At 43.8% G+C, this 17,501-nt stretch overlaps 2 protein-coding genes across 3 annotated transcripts in view; one reads left to right on the top strand and one right to left on the bottom strand.

Moving 5' to 3' along the window:
- The window catches only part of slc9a7 (solute carrier family 9 member 7), a 191,383-nt gene extending 182,400 nt beyond the window's left edge, over positions 1–8,983 (top strand). For both annotated transcript variants that reach the window (XM_085999575.1, XM_085999576.1), the window contains one exon: positions 1,709–8,983. In XM_085999575.1, coding sequence (XP_085855701.1) covers positions 1,709–1,957 — 249 coding nt within the window. In that variant the 3' untranslated portion in view covers positions 1,958–8,983. The remainder of the gene's footprint in view (positions 1–1,708) is intronic.
- Positions 7,290–17,501, bottom strand: part of chst7 (carbohydrate (N-acetylglucosamine 6-O) sulfotransferase 7) — a 32,786-nt gene continuing 22,574 nt past the window's right edge. Inside the window, exon 2 of the mRNA XM_085999578.1 lies at positions 7,290–8,457. The gene's annotated coding sequence lies outside the window, so the exon portion shown is untranslated. The remainder of the gene's footprint in view (positions 8,458–17,501) is intronic.

Below are 17,501 nucleotides of genomic sequence, written 5' to 3'. Positions count from 1 at the left end.
AGCACTCTTAAACTTGGCTTGATCCAACATTAGAGTTTACTCCAATCCCAAGAAGTGTGAGAGGGTCTCTGACGTAAGAAAACTACGAGGCACTTGGTCTGTGTATTAAACAAAGCTTTAATCAACTGTTTTTCAACATGGAGATCTAGTTGTGCCCTTCACTAGTTCCTGTTAAACAATGTCCTGAGCAAGCTGGGCCCATGCCCGAGTATTTATACTCTCCCTGGACAGTGCCACCAGCAGGCCGCCCAGTATTACTTCATAAGTAATTTCCACATGAATGACAAGATTCATGTCGGCCTCCTTCAAAGGTCTTGCTCTGTTCTTCCCTTTTAAGGTCACCACCTTTTCTCATGTCCAACGCTGGACAGCAGTGAATGGAGTGAGGCGATAACTTGAGTTACGACGTTTGCTGCTGATGAAAATTCACAAAACTTTAGTAGACAAATTGGGGGGAAATAAACTCTTTTTTAATGGTTTTGGGCTGGTTTACATTTTAGAAATTTTTCGACAGCCCCTTCAGAAATTGGACATTTTGGTTTAAACCCCCGCCGTGACACCCAGTCAAGTAGGTAGCCAACCTGTTCCCAGACCTTTGCTGAAGCCATTATGTAACTTGCAGCTAGAGTATCCATACTTTCGCCTCCCTGTAGAGATCTGCATGAGGTATTGGCCCAGATTTTCCTGTCAACATAACAGTGAGGCTAATGGCACTCACCGTTATTCATGCGCAAATGATACAGCAACTTCAGGCAAGGGGTAAATGCCCGGTTAAACTCAAATATCCCAAAGTTCCCATCCGAGTTGCGCCGCTCTGCTGTTAGCTTCATGAAAACGGCATCGCACTGGCTGGCTCATCTTTGAAACGCATTGAATGGCGTAAAGTTATTGTATTTGCACGGTAGATATGAGCTAAACTCTCCACAGAAAGTTGAATTTTGTACATTCCAGTCGAAGTACTCTTTTAACAGTGTGATAAGTGTTAATTACTGCCAGTCAACCTCTCTGGCATTGAAAATGAAGTATTTATAAGTGTGGAGTCTCATTCCTTCAACTTTTAATTGTTGTCTGAGATTTTTAAAAAGTGAAATTTTAAATTTACATTTTTTTACTTCTCCTTTCTCTCTTTTTCTCTATCTCTGTCTTAATCCAATCTTTGTTTCCCTCTCATTTCTCTTTCTGTTCCTTATTTGACATTGAATTCACCCACTCTTAATTTACACTTCCTTTTCAGTCCTTGCGCTGTTTATTTCGCAATCCTTCAATCTGATTGGTTAAGGAGACGCACAGTTGCTTGCCCTGTTCACTCAGGTCCCAGATGCCCGGCTTCCCCATCGCTGCGCTGTTAATCAGCTCGCACTTTCAGCAACTCGCCGCGCAAAAAATTTAAAAACCTAAATGCGCAAGGGCAAGTCTAACTAACGGCAGATCCCGTTAGGTGCCCTGCTACAGCAAAATTTGGCCCATTATTAACCGGAATAGCCGTGATTAACCTATGTCTGCTTAGTTGCTTGGACACTATGGCCAAAGCCCTACCATAGTATTTTTTTTCTTCCTAATTCTGTGTCAAATTGATGAAGGAACTGGACAGAAAGTAATGTGAGGAATATTTTTAGGGTAGTTAGGACTGTATTGCTCTGTTTTAAATTGAGATTGTTGGCTTAATCTCCTGTAATAATTCTGAACTGCCATGTTCTTCATCTTCCAGAATCAAGAGCAGCTCAGAGACGACGACTCTGATCTCATCCTTAATGACGGTGACCTGAATTTGACCTACGGAGGAAGCACGCTAACTGCTAACGGCTCTTCCGGCTCAGGTACTGCATCCAACAGTGTGGATGGCAAGAGAACCAAGAGCATCTCTGAAGATGCACTGGAACATGAGCTTGGAATAGAAGACCATGAACTTATTACTAGAGGCACCAGATTAGTTTTCCCCTTGGAAGATCATGCATGACTGCAGTGACGCTACTGAGGCCTAAGAAGGATCAAAGCCTATTTTGTTTTCGGCGATGAGACTGAACTGGTTTACTTGTGTGATTTTTTTTGTTTTGTTTGTTTCTCTCTCCCCAAAATCTCTTGGCTCAGCTATTTACAGTGCAAGAATGTGAAAACGTGTGTGTGTGTGTGTGTGGCATTTCATTAAGCTTATACTTAAGTATGAAAATGCCCTGACCCTTTAATGTACTATTAGTGCCATCGCTGTTGTAATCATCTCGTTGACTGACTGATTAGCCTCAACACTGTGATGCTTCTCTTAAAGCCCCAGTTACAGCACACGTACGCTGTCTGTGCAGCGTGACTGCACTGAAATCAGGCATGTCGTGCAATACTGTCAATCTCAGAAATTTGGCGCCACCAGCTGCAGTTAATGCGTAGCTAACTTCTAGCCTTTGCGTTCAAAGTAATAAAAAAAAAGCAGGCAACGCGTGCGCCTACTGCACTGTCATTGCATTTCTCATAGCCGAGAAGAGGCGATTATCTCCTCTCTGCCGCTAGAAATGTCACTTGAGTCAGTTGCTGGTGAGCAGAGCTTGTTTCAGTGTAACTCCGCTTGCGCTTCAGACCTCCTCCCGGTGGTGTGAGCAGTCACTGCGAACACAACTGTGCGCTCACACCGCTGTTCCAGGTTGCACCTCGTGTTGGTGCAATGTAGCTGAAGTTGTCAGGCTGAAGATCTTGGTGTAACGGGAGGAAAGGCTGGGGGGGGGTGGCTGGTGGGAAGGATATTAAAACCTCAATGAACTGTGAAATTTAATTTTGCCCTTCAAAGACTGTGCGTGATAGAGAGAGGACGATAAGCTTACTCCACAAACTGAAGGCACATTGTTTTCTTGCCATTAGTTTTGCTGTTGCAAAACTTAGCTGTGTGCTCACATTAGAGCTGTGTCCCTTTTTAGTCTGTATATTTTCAATGTCACTATAAGATGTTCACTTTTGTTAATACTAGCTAATGACTACTTTAAAAAGAAAGCCGTAAAGCCCATGATGCTCGTGAAGAAGTAGGTTCAGACGGGATGTGGATTTTTTTTTTAATTCACTGGACTTTGATGTGCCACCACGATAACTAAAACCTTTCTCAGTGTTATATTATCCTTGGGGCAGATAATTGAATAATATCCATCTCTCCCAATTACCTTTTACCTGCCAGGGGGCACAGAAGGGCTGTCAGAATTCTTGCCTTCTCTGGTCACATCTGATCAGTACTAACCAGCACTGCAGGAGTGGCCCTTAAGTTGCAACAATACAGATCCAGAGATAATTAACTAATCGTTTTCTCCATACATCATTTTTTAAGTCCTAGAGGGGCAGACATTGGGTTATATCGGTCCCCGCTTCCTTTCATATCATTTTAAGGGGCCGTGTTCCAAAGGGTTTTTTTTTGGAGTGGGTGTGCCCATCATGAAAGAGGCAGTTCGATGATGGCATGGGAGGTTTCTGTGGGAGAATGGGTTTGACTGGCTTCCCTCGTCTGTCGTGATCTTTACAAAAGTACAAACGTCCAGAAGGTCGGACTCTCCAAAGTGCGACTGCTACTCATTTTAAAGGACTAACTTGACTACTTCAAGTAGTCATACGTCTCCCCTCCTTTCACCCTGACATGAATCGTCACGTTATCCTTTCGACGTTTTTGTGACTGGCATTTAAAAAAAAATTAAAGCTGTATATTGAATTCCTTAGGATAGAATTATCCTAAAATTCAGGTCAAACTTTTTTGTTTACTGAAATAAGCCAAGGGAAGGATTGCGCTTCCCTCCATGGTCACAATACAATGTCCAATTGGAACGGCGGCTGAGCAAGGGATGCAATTTTTGCTTGGCTGTCGGAATGCTGCAGACCTAATCAATTAGAGGAGAAAACATGGTCATTGTTCGCCCAAGGCAGCAGTTGCCCTTTGCAGCAGGCCGTGGCTGGAGGTTCATATTATGGACTGTTTCGTGCAGTTAGCCAGCAGCAGGCTTCTTTGCACAACTCCCTTAGCGACTTTTATGTTTGACAGCTCCTTATGTGACTGACTTTGACGACATTTAATCAGACCTCGTAATGTGTCCATTTTGGATTTGTGTATTTTGCTGCTGTATAACTAATAGCAGTTGGAAGTTGCACTGAAGTGGGACAACGACAAAGAATTGCTTTAATGGCATGTAAGGCAAATTCAAAGAATTTTTTTATTAGGTGACAAATCTCTGATAATTTCAGGAAGATAGATGTCTTTTTTAACTGTAGAATAATCTTGTTAAGATTGACCTGAAACGATTGTTATTTGGGTTCATTTTTTTTTTTGCCAAGGCTTTGCGTTTGCACTATGTACTTCATTTCATTGAGGCGAGGGTTTCTTGTGCAAAGGGAATAAAGAGTTCTGCTGAATCAAGTGATTGAATTGACAGAAACCCAAAATCTGATGCGTGGACTATATAGGGCATTCCTGTACAGCATTCCTTAAGGCGTTCACGGTCATTCAATTTAATGAAAGGCATGGTTATGTGGCCATTTAGATTTTTTTTTTAAATTTTAAAGCTTGAATTTCACAGAGTGCAGTGTGTCCCAAAGAGTGTGGTAGGACAATGTGCAAAGGGCTGCAGTGAACAAAAATGAACCTTCAAGCTGCCATGTAGCTGTTAATCAGTGTTGCAAAGTCATTATGGCTGAGCTACAGTGTGTTTAAATTACTTTCCTAACATTGTCTGTCACAGTAGCATTGAAAGCTTCACCCTGAAAGTCAGTTTCACAGAAGTGTTGTTTATGGGCTTCTGTTGTATTCCCGCTCCCGCCCCCTCATTCCACCTCCATATCCACACTGATCAGAGAGCTGAACTTCAAGATTCAAAAGCAGAGTTGATACCTTTCTGAAACTGACATCTGACATGATTGCTTGAACATCATTGTATCAGATGGCACTGGAAGAGGTTCCTCCCCAAGTACGTTACGGGCATGGGTGAAGGAGGAAATGATCAAGTGACAACTTTCAGGAAAGAATTTTCCCAGTTCTGCCTGTACCTACAATCAATGACAATGAAGGAAATGGACGTCTCTCTCTTTCAGAAAACCTTATTACTCTAAATTCCAAAATATGTGATGTACATATATGGAACTAAAGAAGCATTTTGACGGCCTTAAACTTGATTGGGTTAATACCTTACAGGAATACGGAAGCGATGGGGGGGAAAGTGCACGTGCATTCACCAACATACTCGAGGCAAATTGAGTGGCTCTGTTGGTAACAGCAGGCTCTCCTAATGACACTATCTGCTGGTGGGTTCCTAACATTTTACACACATTTTGTTGGTTGAGTTGTGATTCCAGAGCCTGTTTCATTTTGATGTTTGTTGGAATTTGATCAGTACTTACGCTGTCTGTACTCTGGCGATTACAATTTGATCTGTGCTTTGAAAACAAAACTAAAAGGTACATAAAAGTCATCTCTAATAATGTATGGATGTGCATAAACATCCTCCAGTTTCATGAGTTATATCACAAACATGTCAGCAAAATGGCTCCTTTAATGTAGAAAAATGCCCTAAGGCGTTTCACATAAGTGTAATTGGACAAAAATTCACACTGAGCCATTAGGAGGGGTGGCTAAAATGTTGGTCAAAGGGGCAAGTTTTTATGGAGGGTCTTAAAGGGAGAGAAGTGGAGAGGTTTAGAACCGAGACAGCCAAAGTCATGGTCGCCAATGGTGGGGCGAAGGAACTTGGGGATGTGCAAGAGGTCAGAGTTGGAGGAACGCAGAGTTCTCTGAGATTGGTAGGGCTGGAGGAGGTTACGGTGATGGGGAGGGGGCGAGGCCAGGAAGGCATTTGAACACGAGGAGGCAAATTTTAAAATGGAAGCGTTGGTGGACCGGTCAGTGAGCACAGGGGTGATGGGTAAGCGGACGTGGGGTAGGTTACCAGCAGCAGAGTTTTGGATGATAAGTTTATGGACGATGGTAGGCTGGCAAGGAAAGAATTGGAATAGTCAAGTCCGGAGGTGACTAAGGCATGGATGAGGGTTTCAGCAGCGGATGGGCTGAGGCAGGAGTGGAGACTGGCGATATTATGGAAGTAGAAGTATACGATCTTGGTGATAAAGAGGACATGGGATCAGAAGCTCAGCTCAGGGCCAAATAGGACACCAAGGTTGCAAACCGTCTAGTTCAACTTGAGACAGTGGCCGGGGAGGATGGAATCGGTAGCGACAATGCTCCTTTTAAATGATCTCTCTAATTTTGTGTGTGCTCAGACAGTAAAGTCAATCCTCCGAGAAGCTGCTGGGATTCTTCCAACAGAACTTGCTCTTCTGGGGGATTGGTGTTCATATTAACTGACCTTGCTCTTAAGCGGCTAGAGTGATGCCAACTTACGCAGATACCTGGGCCTTTATTAATGAATTAACCTGCCCCCATATTAGCTTCAACGCAGTGTTCTGCACTATGGGCCCTGGCCTTCACCCTGTTTCTCAAGATCAAAAAAAAACATTAAATTGTAATGAAAATATCATTTCATTTGGCTAGTATCATTAGCCAATAATGCAGCAAGTAGGTTTTCTGATTTCTCCTTTAAATGCAGGAACATCTCTGCATATATACAGATGCACAGAAACCAACTTCTACATGTGCCACACTTTGCCCGGTTTATCTGAAGCTTTCTTCCATATAAGCAGGCCCAATTCTTGGGGAAAGTGAAAACATGCGATTCTTTCCTGCCCTCCTTCCCGCCCCCACCGCCTCCCCTGGTTTAAAAAAAAAAGTGTTTTGCAGATCTCTTTTTTTGTTGAATGAGTTGTATTCTGTCACTTTCATAAGGCCCCATGCAAATCACATGCATTCCAACAAGTCTATTCCTTATCTACTGCACTGTTATCAACATTGGGGGGGGATGTGAATTTCACCAAGCGATTTCTCACGAACCTACCATTGTCCAATTGCTTATCCCTTCTGAAATCAGGATGATTTATCTTGTGAACGCCGGAGCTTTGGTTTTCACATTCTGTATTTACAAAATGTGTTACCTGCGTCTTCTTACCAGTTTGTGTTATTGTATTCCCACACTGTGCCGATATGCTACCGTGGAGCAATTGAGCACAAAGTGTTTATAAAAAAAAGTCTGAGATCCTATGACATACATTCTGTAGTAGTATCTCTCTGAAATCCTACAAATGTGACACATTTTTCATGTAGAACCACTCGAGAGTATAGCAGATGACCTGCGCAAAGCATGATAGTCCAATAGAGTATATGCCCATGAAGCAAAAGTCTTGAGAGAAAATGAGAGTTTAATGTACTGTATATGCAGGGGTTTCAGATGTCAAATGGTTAAAATTTTATTCTGAGTTTCAAAACAATCAGCACTTTAACAACCAACCCTCCGTGTGTTTCTCCATTAACATTTTAAATAAAAACAACAGGGCTGGAGTGAAAGTTTACCATGTGTAAAGCTTCTATTTGAATTGCAAGTAGGTAATTGGTTTCAGTGTGGTCTTTGTGCATTTTGTGATTAGCTGTCCTCTACTTCCAAGGCTATGATCTTTGGATGAAGAGCCAGCCAATTGCCAACAAGTAGGTCTGTGTATGAGACTCGATGCGAAAAAGGTTTGCCAAGTTCCCAATATGTCTTGTTTGCAAGCCTGTGAGTTGAAAGCTATGGGGAGGGGGGGAAGAGAAACAATGACCATCTGTGTTCTCTTTCTGTGGTTTCTACCAACCTTTAGTGTCCCGCCTTTGTCACCCAAAGTCCTACTCGGGATTTGCATTCTTGTCTATTTTTAAAGAGTGTTCCTAATGTATTCCAGTCTTCAAGAATCTGTGCGGGTGATCATATTGTTTCTAGGGACTGTTATTTTTGAAAGTTCATGAAGAGCTTAAGCAAATTCAAATGATAGCTGATTTCCATCATGGTCTGCTTCATTGAGGTGAGGAGAGGCGCGTCTTATCACAAGAAGCATCGACAACGCAAAGACTTGATGAAATAGGTGTTAAATACTTTTGTCTCCTGCCCAGCCACAACACACATGGAGGGGAAAGGTGAGCGGGGAGGAGGAAACTGGGTACCCTTACAGACGTACTGAACACGTCTGTGAGATGCACTTTGCTTTTTTTCTCTTCGGTGTATCTGTCCAACTTGGTGCAACAGAACTTTGTTTCTGAGCTGCCGCGATGACCTATCCCAGCCAATGGCATCCCCAGCATGAGAGGGGGTAGTAAGCAATCAAAGCACTCCATAACCAATCCCATTGCACCTTAGTACTTATTGAAGTGTAGTTCTTGGATTTTTGAAAATAAATATTAATATATATTTTTTCTGCTATGCAGAACGGTGCAGGAGATTTGTAGATGTAAATCGTAAAAGGTCTTTAGAAAGTCATCTACGCCAGGTGATGCGGTTGTTGCCTCCCTGTTTTTTGCAGTCCTTTGCATCAGGTTTGATTGTCCACCCCGTGCAAACTGTTGAATGTCTTGGGTTTGCTTTAATTTACCTGAAAGGAAAGGGGAGAAAAAATTATTTGTTTCTACTCCAATAGAATGTGAAATAGAAATAATAGGAGGGGGTGGGGTGGGGAAAAGGTACATGTCCACTATGAAAATCAGAATTTGTGTCCCTTGTCAACAGTACTCCAGTACAGCAAAGGTCAGTCATGTTGGCAAATTATCATTCGCTGTTTAAATGGTTGCTGTTTGTTGACTTCTGAGCCTGTTCATGTGCTTGTGCCATTTTAAAAAAAACAATGATTCCTTTAGTCTAGTGTGATGTCTTTAAACACTTTCATTACCTAGACCATCTGGACCTGAGATGACACTGAAATAACCAGCGTCCGTTTGTCGAACGGTAGCTAACTTGACCCTATGTTTCCAATGCAAATGTGAGTTGAGTAAGTTTTCCTAATTCTAATAACGTGTACAGTAGGGCAAGTTAATGTACTAATGTAATCATGTCTCATCATGCATGGTACAAAAAGATTCGAGTGTATATGTTGTCATAAAAATAAAAATGAATATAAACCACTCTGCCGTCCGTGTTTGTATTAGCAAAATTGATACTCTGTACAAGAAGCCTGTTACAAATGACTTCTTCGGCAGCACCTCCCAAACCCGCGACCTCTACCACCTAGAGGGACAAGGGCAGCAGGCGCATGGGAACACCACCACCTCCAAGTTCCCCTCCAAGTCACACACCATCCTGACTTGGAAGTATTGCGCCGATCCTTCATCGTTGCTCAGTCAAAATCCTGGAACTCCTTCCCTAACAGCACTGCGGGAGTATCTTCACCACACGGACTGCAGCGGTTCAAGAAGGCAGCTCACCACCACCTTCTCGAGGGCAACTAGGGATGGGCAATAAATGCTGGCCTTGCCAGTGACGCCCACGTCCCATAAGTGAATAAAAAATAAATAAATATATATATATATATATACACACATATATATATAATATATATAAATATATACAATAGTGTAGGGTGAAGGCCCACAAATACAAGTTGGTGTGACGTAGAGTGGAAGGATGTGCTTTCAAGTTCTCTCAAGTGTGACATGTAAGAAAGAAAGAAAGACTTGCATTTATATCGCATCTTTCACCACCTCAGGACGTCCCAAGGCGTTTTACAGCCAATGAAGTACTTTTTGAAGTGTAGTCACTTCTTGTAATGTAGGAAACGCGGCAGCCAATTTGCGCACAGCAAGCTCCCACAAACGGCAATGCGATAACAATCAGATAATCTTTTTAGTGAAGTTGGTCGAACGCCCCTGCTCCTCTTCGAATAGTGCCATGGGATCTTTTAAGTCTGAGGGGGCAGTCGGGGCCTCGGCTTAACACCTCATCCGAAAGACAACACCTCAGACAGTGCAGCACTCCCTCGGTACTCCACTGGGAGTGTTAACCTAGATTTTGCGCGTATTATATGTTGTTTCTGGTCTCTGCACTGCCATGCGGGTTTTGAAGATTGGATGGTTCTCCATTCCCACAGGATGAAGGGGACTATGGGTAGAAAGTCTATCTGCACCGCTCTCCTTTAGATAGCGGGAGCAGCTGGGTTAGCTTCCTGGAAGTTGATGATCCACAGGGGACTTACTTTCACCCTTTATCTAAAGGTGAGGGAAAAGAAGAGGGCGCTTCATGTTCTGTGAGTGTTTCATTTAGAACAACCTATTTTCTTTGGGGGCACTGTATGGGCAGTTGGGGCAGTTCACCATCTAATACCTGGTGTTACTCCAGCCATGGGAAAAGACCACGTTGGAATTGAGACAAACAAGTCCATTATTCGCAACGGAAAGCGTAGGGATAAAAGCCAAATTTAGGACTGCAGAAGATACCGGAGATTGTGGTTTGTGTTCTACAAACCTGGTTTGTGCCTGAAACCAGATGCCCTGATAAAATCTGACAATGACTGTGCGTGGATTGTTCGTGCCCTCATTTTGAAACCAGACAGAAAAGTACACATTCTCGTGTTTATGATTGTCAGCTGTATAACAATCTTGTCGAAAGCCATTTACCTTGAGTTCAAACCGCAAATAAAACTATATATAGTGTTAAATTTAATGAAATGGAAGAGCCAAGGCCAAATAAATATTGCTTGTTCCAATCCTGACTAAATAAGGGTTCACTCAGCTCAAACTTCAGCTTGTGTGTTTTCTTTGCGAAGAATGTACAACCATATGGTTAAACAAAACCCACAGAGAAACTACAGCTGCAGTCGCTGGCCTAGTGCGTGCTGCTTATAAAAACCCTCAGTGAAACTAAGCCAAACATCCCGCGATTCGCCAAGGCCAAGTTGCTTAATGGAAGCTGACTTTAAAAACGGGGAAGTTGGTGGGTCCTGTACGCTGAGGTTAGAAAGTTTGTGCGCATGCAAAAATGTATAGCTTGTTTAGTGCAGACCCTTGAGCAGTGTTAAAGAAATATTACAGTATATGTTGTACACACATATTTCACTTGTGTATGGCACCTAGCCAGGTTTGCACCAAATAGTTTATCAATAAGCGACTGATTAAATTTTCCTCATCCACCTCTTCCCTCTTGAAAGTGCTGCCTCGCATTGGGGCACAGTTCAAGAAGTGATGGTGCCCTGTGGCATCATAGTCATAATGGCACAGAAGGAGGCCATTCAGCCCATCGAGTCCATGCCGGTTCTCTGTAGAGCAACCCAGTCAGTCCCATTCACCCGCTCTATCCCTGTAGCCCTGCAAGTTTATTTCCCTCCAGTGCCTACCCAGTCTCCCCTTGAAAACATTGAGTGTCTCCGCTTCCACCACTTCCGTCGGCAGCGAGTTCCAGGTCCTCACCACTCGCTGCATAAAAAAGTTTTTCCTCATGTCCCCCCTGTATCTCTTGCCCAAAACCTTAAATCTGTGTCCCCTAGTCCTTGTACCATCAACTAGTGGGAACAGCCTTTCCCCATCTAGCCTATCCAAACCTGTCATAATCTTGTACACCTCTATCAAATCACCCCTCAACCTCCTTTGCTCTAATGAAAACAAATCCAGCTTCTCCAACCTGTCCTTGTAGCTAAGATCCCCCATCCCCGGAACCATTCTGGTAAATCTCCTCTGCACCCTCTCAAGGGCTTTCACATCCTTCCTAAAAGTGTGGTGACCAGAACTGGACACAATACTCCAGTTGTGGCCTAACCAGCACTTTATAAAGGTTCAGCATAACTTCTCTACTTTTGTACTTAGTACCTCTAGTTATGAAGCCCAAGGTCCCATATGCTTTGTTAACCAATCTCTCAATATGTCCTGCAACCTTCAGGGAACTATGCACATTAACTCCCAGGTCCCTCTGTCCCTGCACACTCTTTAAAACTGTGCCATTAAGGTATATCACCTCTCCCTGTTCCTTCTGCCAAAATGCATCACCTCACACATCTCTGTATTAAATTCCATCTGCCACTTGTCTGCCCATTCTGCTAGCCTTTCTATGTCCTGTTGCAGTCACTTGGTATCATCCTCACTGTTTGCCACACCCCCAAGTTTGGTGTCATCAGCAAATTTAGCAATTCCACTCTCTATTCCAATATCCAGGTCATTTATATATACCAAAAAAAGCAGTGGCCCCAGCACTGACACTTGGGAAACACCACTGTCTACCATCCTCCAGTCTGAAAAACAGCCATTTACCACAACTCGCTGTTTTCTGTCCTTAAGCCAATTCCTTATCCAAGCTGCCACTGACCCACCTATTCCATGTGCCTCAATTTTGTTAACCAGCCTTCTATGTGGTACTTTGTCAAATGTCTTCCTAAAATCCATGTAGACAACATCCATTGCATTCCCTTCCTCAATCCTCCCTGTTACTTCATCAAAAAATTCAATTAGATTAGTCAAACACGATCTGCCTTTTACAAATCCATGTTAGCTCTCCTTAATTAGCTTAAACCTCTCCAAGTGTCCATTAATTTTTTTCTTGATTATTGTTTCTAAAACTTTACCCACCACTGATGTTAAACTGACCAGCCTGTCGTTACTGGGATTGTCCTTACACCCTTTTGTTGAACAATGGTGTCACATTTGCCACTTTCCAATCTTCAGGCTCCTCCCCCGCATCTAGGGAAGATTGGAAAATTATGGCAAGCCCTTCCGCTATCTCCTCCCCCAATTCCCTTAGCAACCTGGGATGCAAGCCATCTGGACCAGGCGACTTGTCCACTCTAAGCATACCCAGCCTTTCTAGTACATCCTGTTGCCCTGCGCCTCTAAGCATATATCACCTTCTTTATCTCCAATAGGCCCCACCCCACCTCTTACTACCCGCTTACTGGTTACATGTCAGTAGAAGATTTTTGGATTCCCTTTTATGTTAACTTCCATTCTACTCTCATATTCTCTCTTTGCCAATCTTATTTTCATCTTCACATCCCCTCTCAATTTATTGTATTTGGTCTGGTTCTCCCTTGAAGAATTCACCTGACATGCATCAAACACCCTCTTTTTGTTTCATCATCATCTCTCTCTCCCTCGTCATCCAAGGAGTCCTTGCTTTGGTTCCCTTACCCTTCCCTCAGTGTCAACCATGGCTCAGTTGGTGGCACTCTCGCCTCTCAGAAGATTGTAGGTTCAAGTCCCACCCCAGAGACTTGAGCACAAAAATCTAGGCTGACAATCCAGTGCAGTGCTGAAGAAGTGCTGCACTGTTGGAGGTGCCATCTTTCGGATGAGACATTAAACCGAGGCCCCGTCTACTCTCTCAGGTGGATGTAAAAGACCCCTTGGCACTATTTTGAAGAAGAGCGGGGGAGTTTTCCCCGGTGTGATGGCCAATATTTATCCCTCAACCAACATCACTACAACAGATAATCTGCCCGTTATCACATTGCTGTTTGTGGGAGCTTGCTGTGCGCATTTTGGCTGTCACGTTTCCTACATTACAACAGTGACTACATTTCAAAAGTATTTCATTTGTTGTAAAGTGCTTTGAGTCGTGAAAGGCACTATAGACATGCCAGTCTTTCTTTTCTAGTCATTTGAGCAAATTCTGTTCAGCCATGTAGAGCAAGAAAAAACCACCAATTGGCCTTTTCCAATTCCTAAAAATAAATTCTCATATTTCTGACGTTCGGCAACTACGCAGACACAAGCCCCAGCAGCCAAGCTATTGCACATCTGCTTTGAATAGAAGGGGTTCTTAAAAAATAAATTTGACATCAGATATTATTTTACTGTGTCAAAGTTTAATTTCCTGGACAACTGATGAGAATGTGACATTTATAGCGCCATCAAACAGGAACTGTGTTCCGGGCTCCTTTTATCTTTGTTGACCTGATTAACACTCAGCACTGGGCTTTTCGATAACCTATACACCAGCTACATCCTCCTTTGCTATTTGATCGAAGAGGTCTGTATGGTTTTGAAGAGTTGTCTGCCTTCAACTTAAAATTGAGTCCTTATTAGAAGATGCCCAATATTGTGATACCGTCACAGGAGGGCATTACATAATTTGACTTTCCACTGTGTTTCTGGTTGGTTTTTGAGGAGACTCTACTTTGTGTTTCTACATTTGCTACCTTCCCTTCCTCTATGCATGCTCCCTTTCTCCCTCCACCACTTCAATTAGGCACGGGAATCCCTTAAAAGTGTGCTTAAAAATATTTGTTTGTCACTAAAATTATTCAATTGAGTTGCTCATACTAAAATCGCCAAATAAAGAGACTGCTGCACCCTTTCTGGAAAGGACAATTTGCAGGGCTATGGGGAAAGAGCAGGGGAGTCTCATCCAAAAGACGGCACCTCCCACACTGCAGCACTCCCTCAGCACTGCACTGGAGTATCTGCCTAGATTTTTGTGCTCAAGTCCCTGCCACTATGACATGCTGCTGCTCATTGTCAAATCTGTTTTGATCTAAGTCACTGTTATGTATTGTGTGTTCTATTGTGTGTTCTCCTCCCACCTGTGGTGGCGCTGTCACAGGAGATAAATGGTTGGGTGTTCTCTGTTACGTTTTAGCTCTCTTTGTTCGGAACTTTCCAGAACTTCCTTTCCTTCCAATAAAGCACTTCATGTTTGAATCTCTGAGTTCTGAGTCCTAAATTGTGTCTAGGTAGAAAGGTACCGACACAACAGTCACCACCATTTTAACAGAATCAAATGGGAACTATCAAGTTATTACTCTTCAATACTTAATAAAGTATCTGCCTTTTCCATTACAGTTCCTCATAAACCCTCTTCAACTGGACTAAATTTGTTGCTGCTAACAGCCGTTAGCCAATATCTTTGCGCTGAATACTGCATACAGTGTTGGTGTCCATACTTAAGAAAAGACATACTTGCTCTCGAGTCAGTACAAAGAAGGTTCACTCGGTTAATCCCGGGGATGAGGGGATGGACATATGAGGAGAGGTTGAGTAGATTGGGACTCTACTCATTGGAGTTCAGAAGAATGAGAGGCGATCTTATTGAAACATATAAGATTGTGAAGGGGTTGCATCGGGTGGATGCGGGGAGGATGTTCCCGATGATGGGTGAAACTAGAACTAGGGGGCATAGTCTTAGAATAAGGGGCTGCTCTTTCAAAACTGAGATGAGGAGGAACTACTTCACTCAGAGGGTGGTAGGTCCATGGAATATGCTGCCCCAAAAAGCTGTCGAAGCTACATCATTACATAAATTTAAAACAGAAATAGACAGTTTCCTAGAAGTAAAGGGAATTAAGGGTTACGGGGAGCGGGCAGGAATTTGGACATGAGTCTAGGTTCGGATCGGACATGGCCCTGTGGGTAGCGGAGCGGGCCCAGGGGCCGTGTAGCCTGATCCTGCTCCTATTTCATGTGTCTAATTTTGTTAGATTCAGGAGATGGTTCTGTGATAGTAGATTGGCGGTTAGGATCAGATCAGCCATGATCTTATTGAATGGCGGAGCAGGCTCGAGGGGCCGATTGGCCTACTCCTGCTCCTATTTCTTATGTTCTTATCTTATGTTCTTAATTATTTTCCCTTTCTATTGTGGCAATCATTATCCTTATCCAAGAGGTGCACGGCTAAGCCGTTTCTAGGCCACTCTATAACTGGTCACAGGCGTTACTTGGGGAAGAGCGATGCCAGTCGCAACTGAATTTACTGTGTGGGTAATCAAACTTAATATCCCCAAAAAACTGCTAGAGCACTCCATCGGTGCTCAAACAGGTTGTGCCACTCCAATATTCTCTCTTTAAACTGCACAAAAACAAGCCAAGCCCAACTTGTTTTCAACTGTATTTACGCTTTCAGCAGCCTCCCTAAATGCCAACTGACAAGGTTCCACGCAGACACGGCTTCGGGGGCCTGGACAATGTGCAGACAGACCCCGCTCCTCATCTTAGTGCCATCTCCAGCACTAATGGTCCGCATTGCGGCCTGGAGACACAAACGCTCATGAAAACACGAGCTCCTGCCTCCAGTTTACTGAGGCAGGCCGTCAGTGCTGGGAGCACGAGGAGGGGAAGTGGGGCCTGTCAAATGCAATAGCCATTTTACTCAGGTAGGAGCGGGCAGGGGAAATAGATGACATGGGGATGGGGGAAGAATGCATGGCAAGGGGAGGAGGCCGAATATATAGCGAGGGGAGGGGTAAAGGGCAGAATGGATGGCAGAGGGGAGGGGGGAAATTACATGGCAAGGAGGAATTGGAGGGGACGGTGGCAGTGAAGGAGAGAAGGAAGGGGAAATCTGGGACAATGAAGGGTCGGTAAATTGATGGTAAAAAAGGAAAGGGGAAATAGATGGTATTGAAAGGGAGAGGGAAAGGGGCAGAAGCTGGAAGCAGTGTATTGGGGGACAAGGGGAGAGGCTGGGAGCAACGGTTAGGGGTAGGTGAAGAAAGAGGGTAACAGAATTAACTGAGAGGGAGTGGGGAGGGAGAGTGCTCGTTTTCTAGGTCAATCTTCTGAGATAAAGCAGACAAGCATACTTCAGATACAATTTAAAAACAGACCACAAACTTGCACAAATAGTGCAGTGGGGGAAGGTAAAAAAAAGGAAGCGCCGTTTGGCAATTCCTTTCTCGTTTAGTAAAGCATAAGAACAAAACATCACTGCAAATGCTGTTTAAACTGTACTGAAACCCTGAAGGTAACCCCTAAATGCTCTGTGAACAGGATTTCTGATTATAATTTCAGTAGAAGCAGAATCAGTAGACATATAAAAAGGAACATTTTATCAGACTTAAACTATATACACATTGCAACAGTTTCAGTCAGAATGTCAGGAGCAGCTTTGTATCCCCTCCCACAATATGCTTATTAATAAGCATCTTTGAATGTGGGGGGGTGGGGGGGGAGGAATGGGACTACGGCACAACCTTGATCTCTTCTCTCCCATCAAAACCCATTCTCTTCAGAATCTATGAAGCAGCAGCGGGAGCGGCGGACCTGTGAGGGAGCAGCGGCTGTGGGTGAAAATAAAGGTTGGTGATTTGCAGGCCCAGTCGAGCAGCGGCAGCAGCGGTGGACCTGCGAGGGAGCAGCGGCTGTGGGTGAAAATAAAGGTCGGTGATTTTCAGGCCCAGTCAAGCAGCGGCAGCAGCGGGAGCGGCGGCAGGATTCGAGAGTGACGTCACATTACAGAAAGTGACGCTGGCGCAGGGGAAGCAGCTGATTGGGTGAGTACAGCCAGGTGAGTATTTATACTACTCTATAGTTTGACAGTTAAGGTTAATAGTTTGTAAAGTTTAAAAGGTCTTAATTTTCTGGTTTATATTTGCTAAGGTCTCTGTTGTGTAGCGGGGAGTGCTAGGAATCAAGGGCCCTTGTGTATATCATTTAATTGTAGTGTAATTAGTGGTATTGATTTGATTTAATTTAATTTGAATGAATTAAAGGGTAAGTCATGGCAGGAAAGCTCGATGCTGTGGTATGCTCCTCCTGCACTATGTGGGAAATCCTGTGTCCCTGACGACCATGTGTGCTGGAAGTATATCCAGCTGCAGCTACTGGCAGACCGCATTGCGGCGCTGGAGCTGCGAATGGATACATACTGGAGCATTTGCGATGCTGAGGAAGTCGTGGATATCACATTTAATCAGTTGGTCACACCGCAGGTAAAGGCTGCACAGGC

The sequence above is a fragment of the Somniosus microcephalus genome, chromosome 10 (genome assembly GCF_052327205.1).
Source record: "Somniosus microcephalus isolate GS21.2 chromosome 10, FLI_Smic_1.0, whole genome shotgun sequence".
NCBI classification, from domain to species: domain Eukaryota; kingdom Metazoa; phylum Chordata; class Chondrichthyes; order Squaliformes; family Somniosidae; genus Somniosus; species Somniosus microcephalus.
Note: the sequence above shows the minus strand (reverse complement) of the source record. Positions and strands in the feature narration are given on the sequence as shown.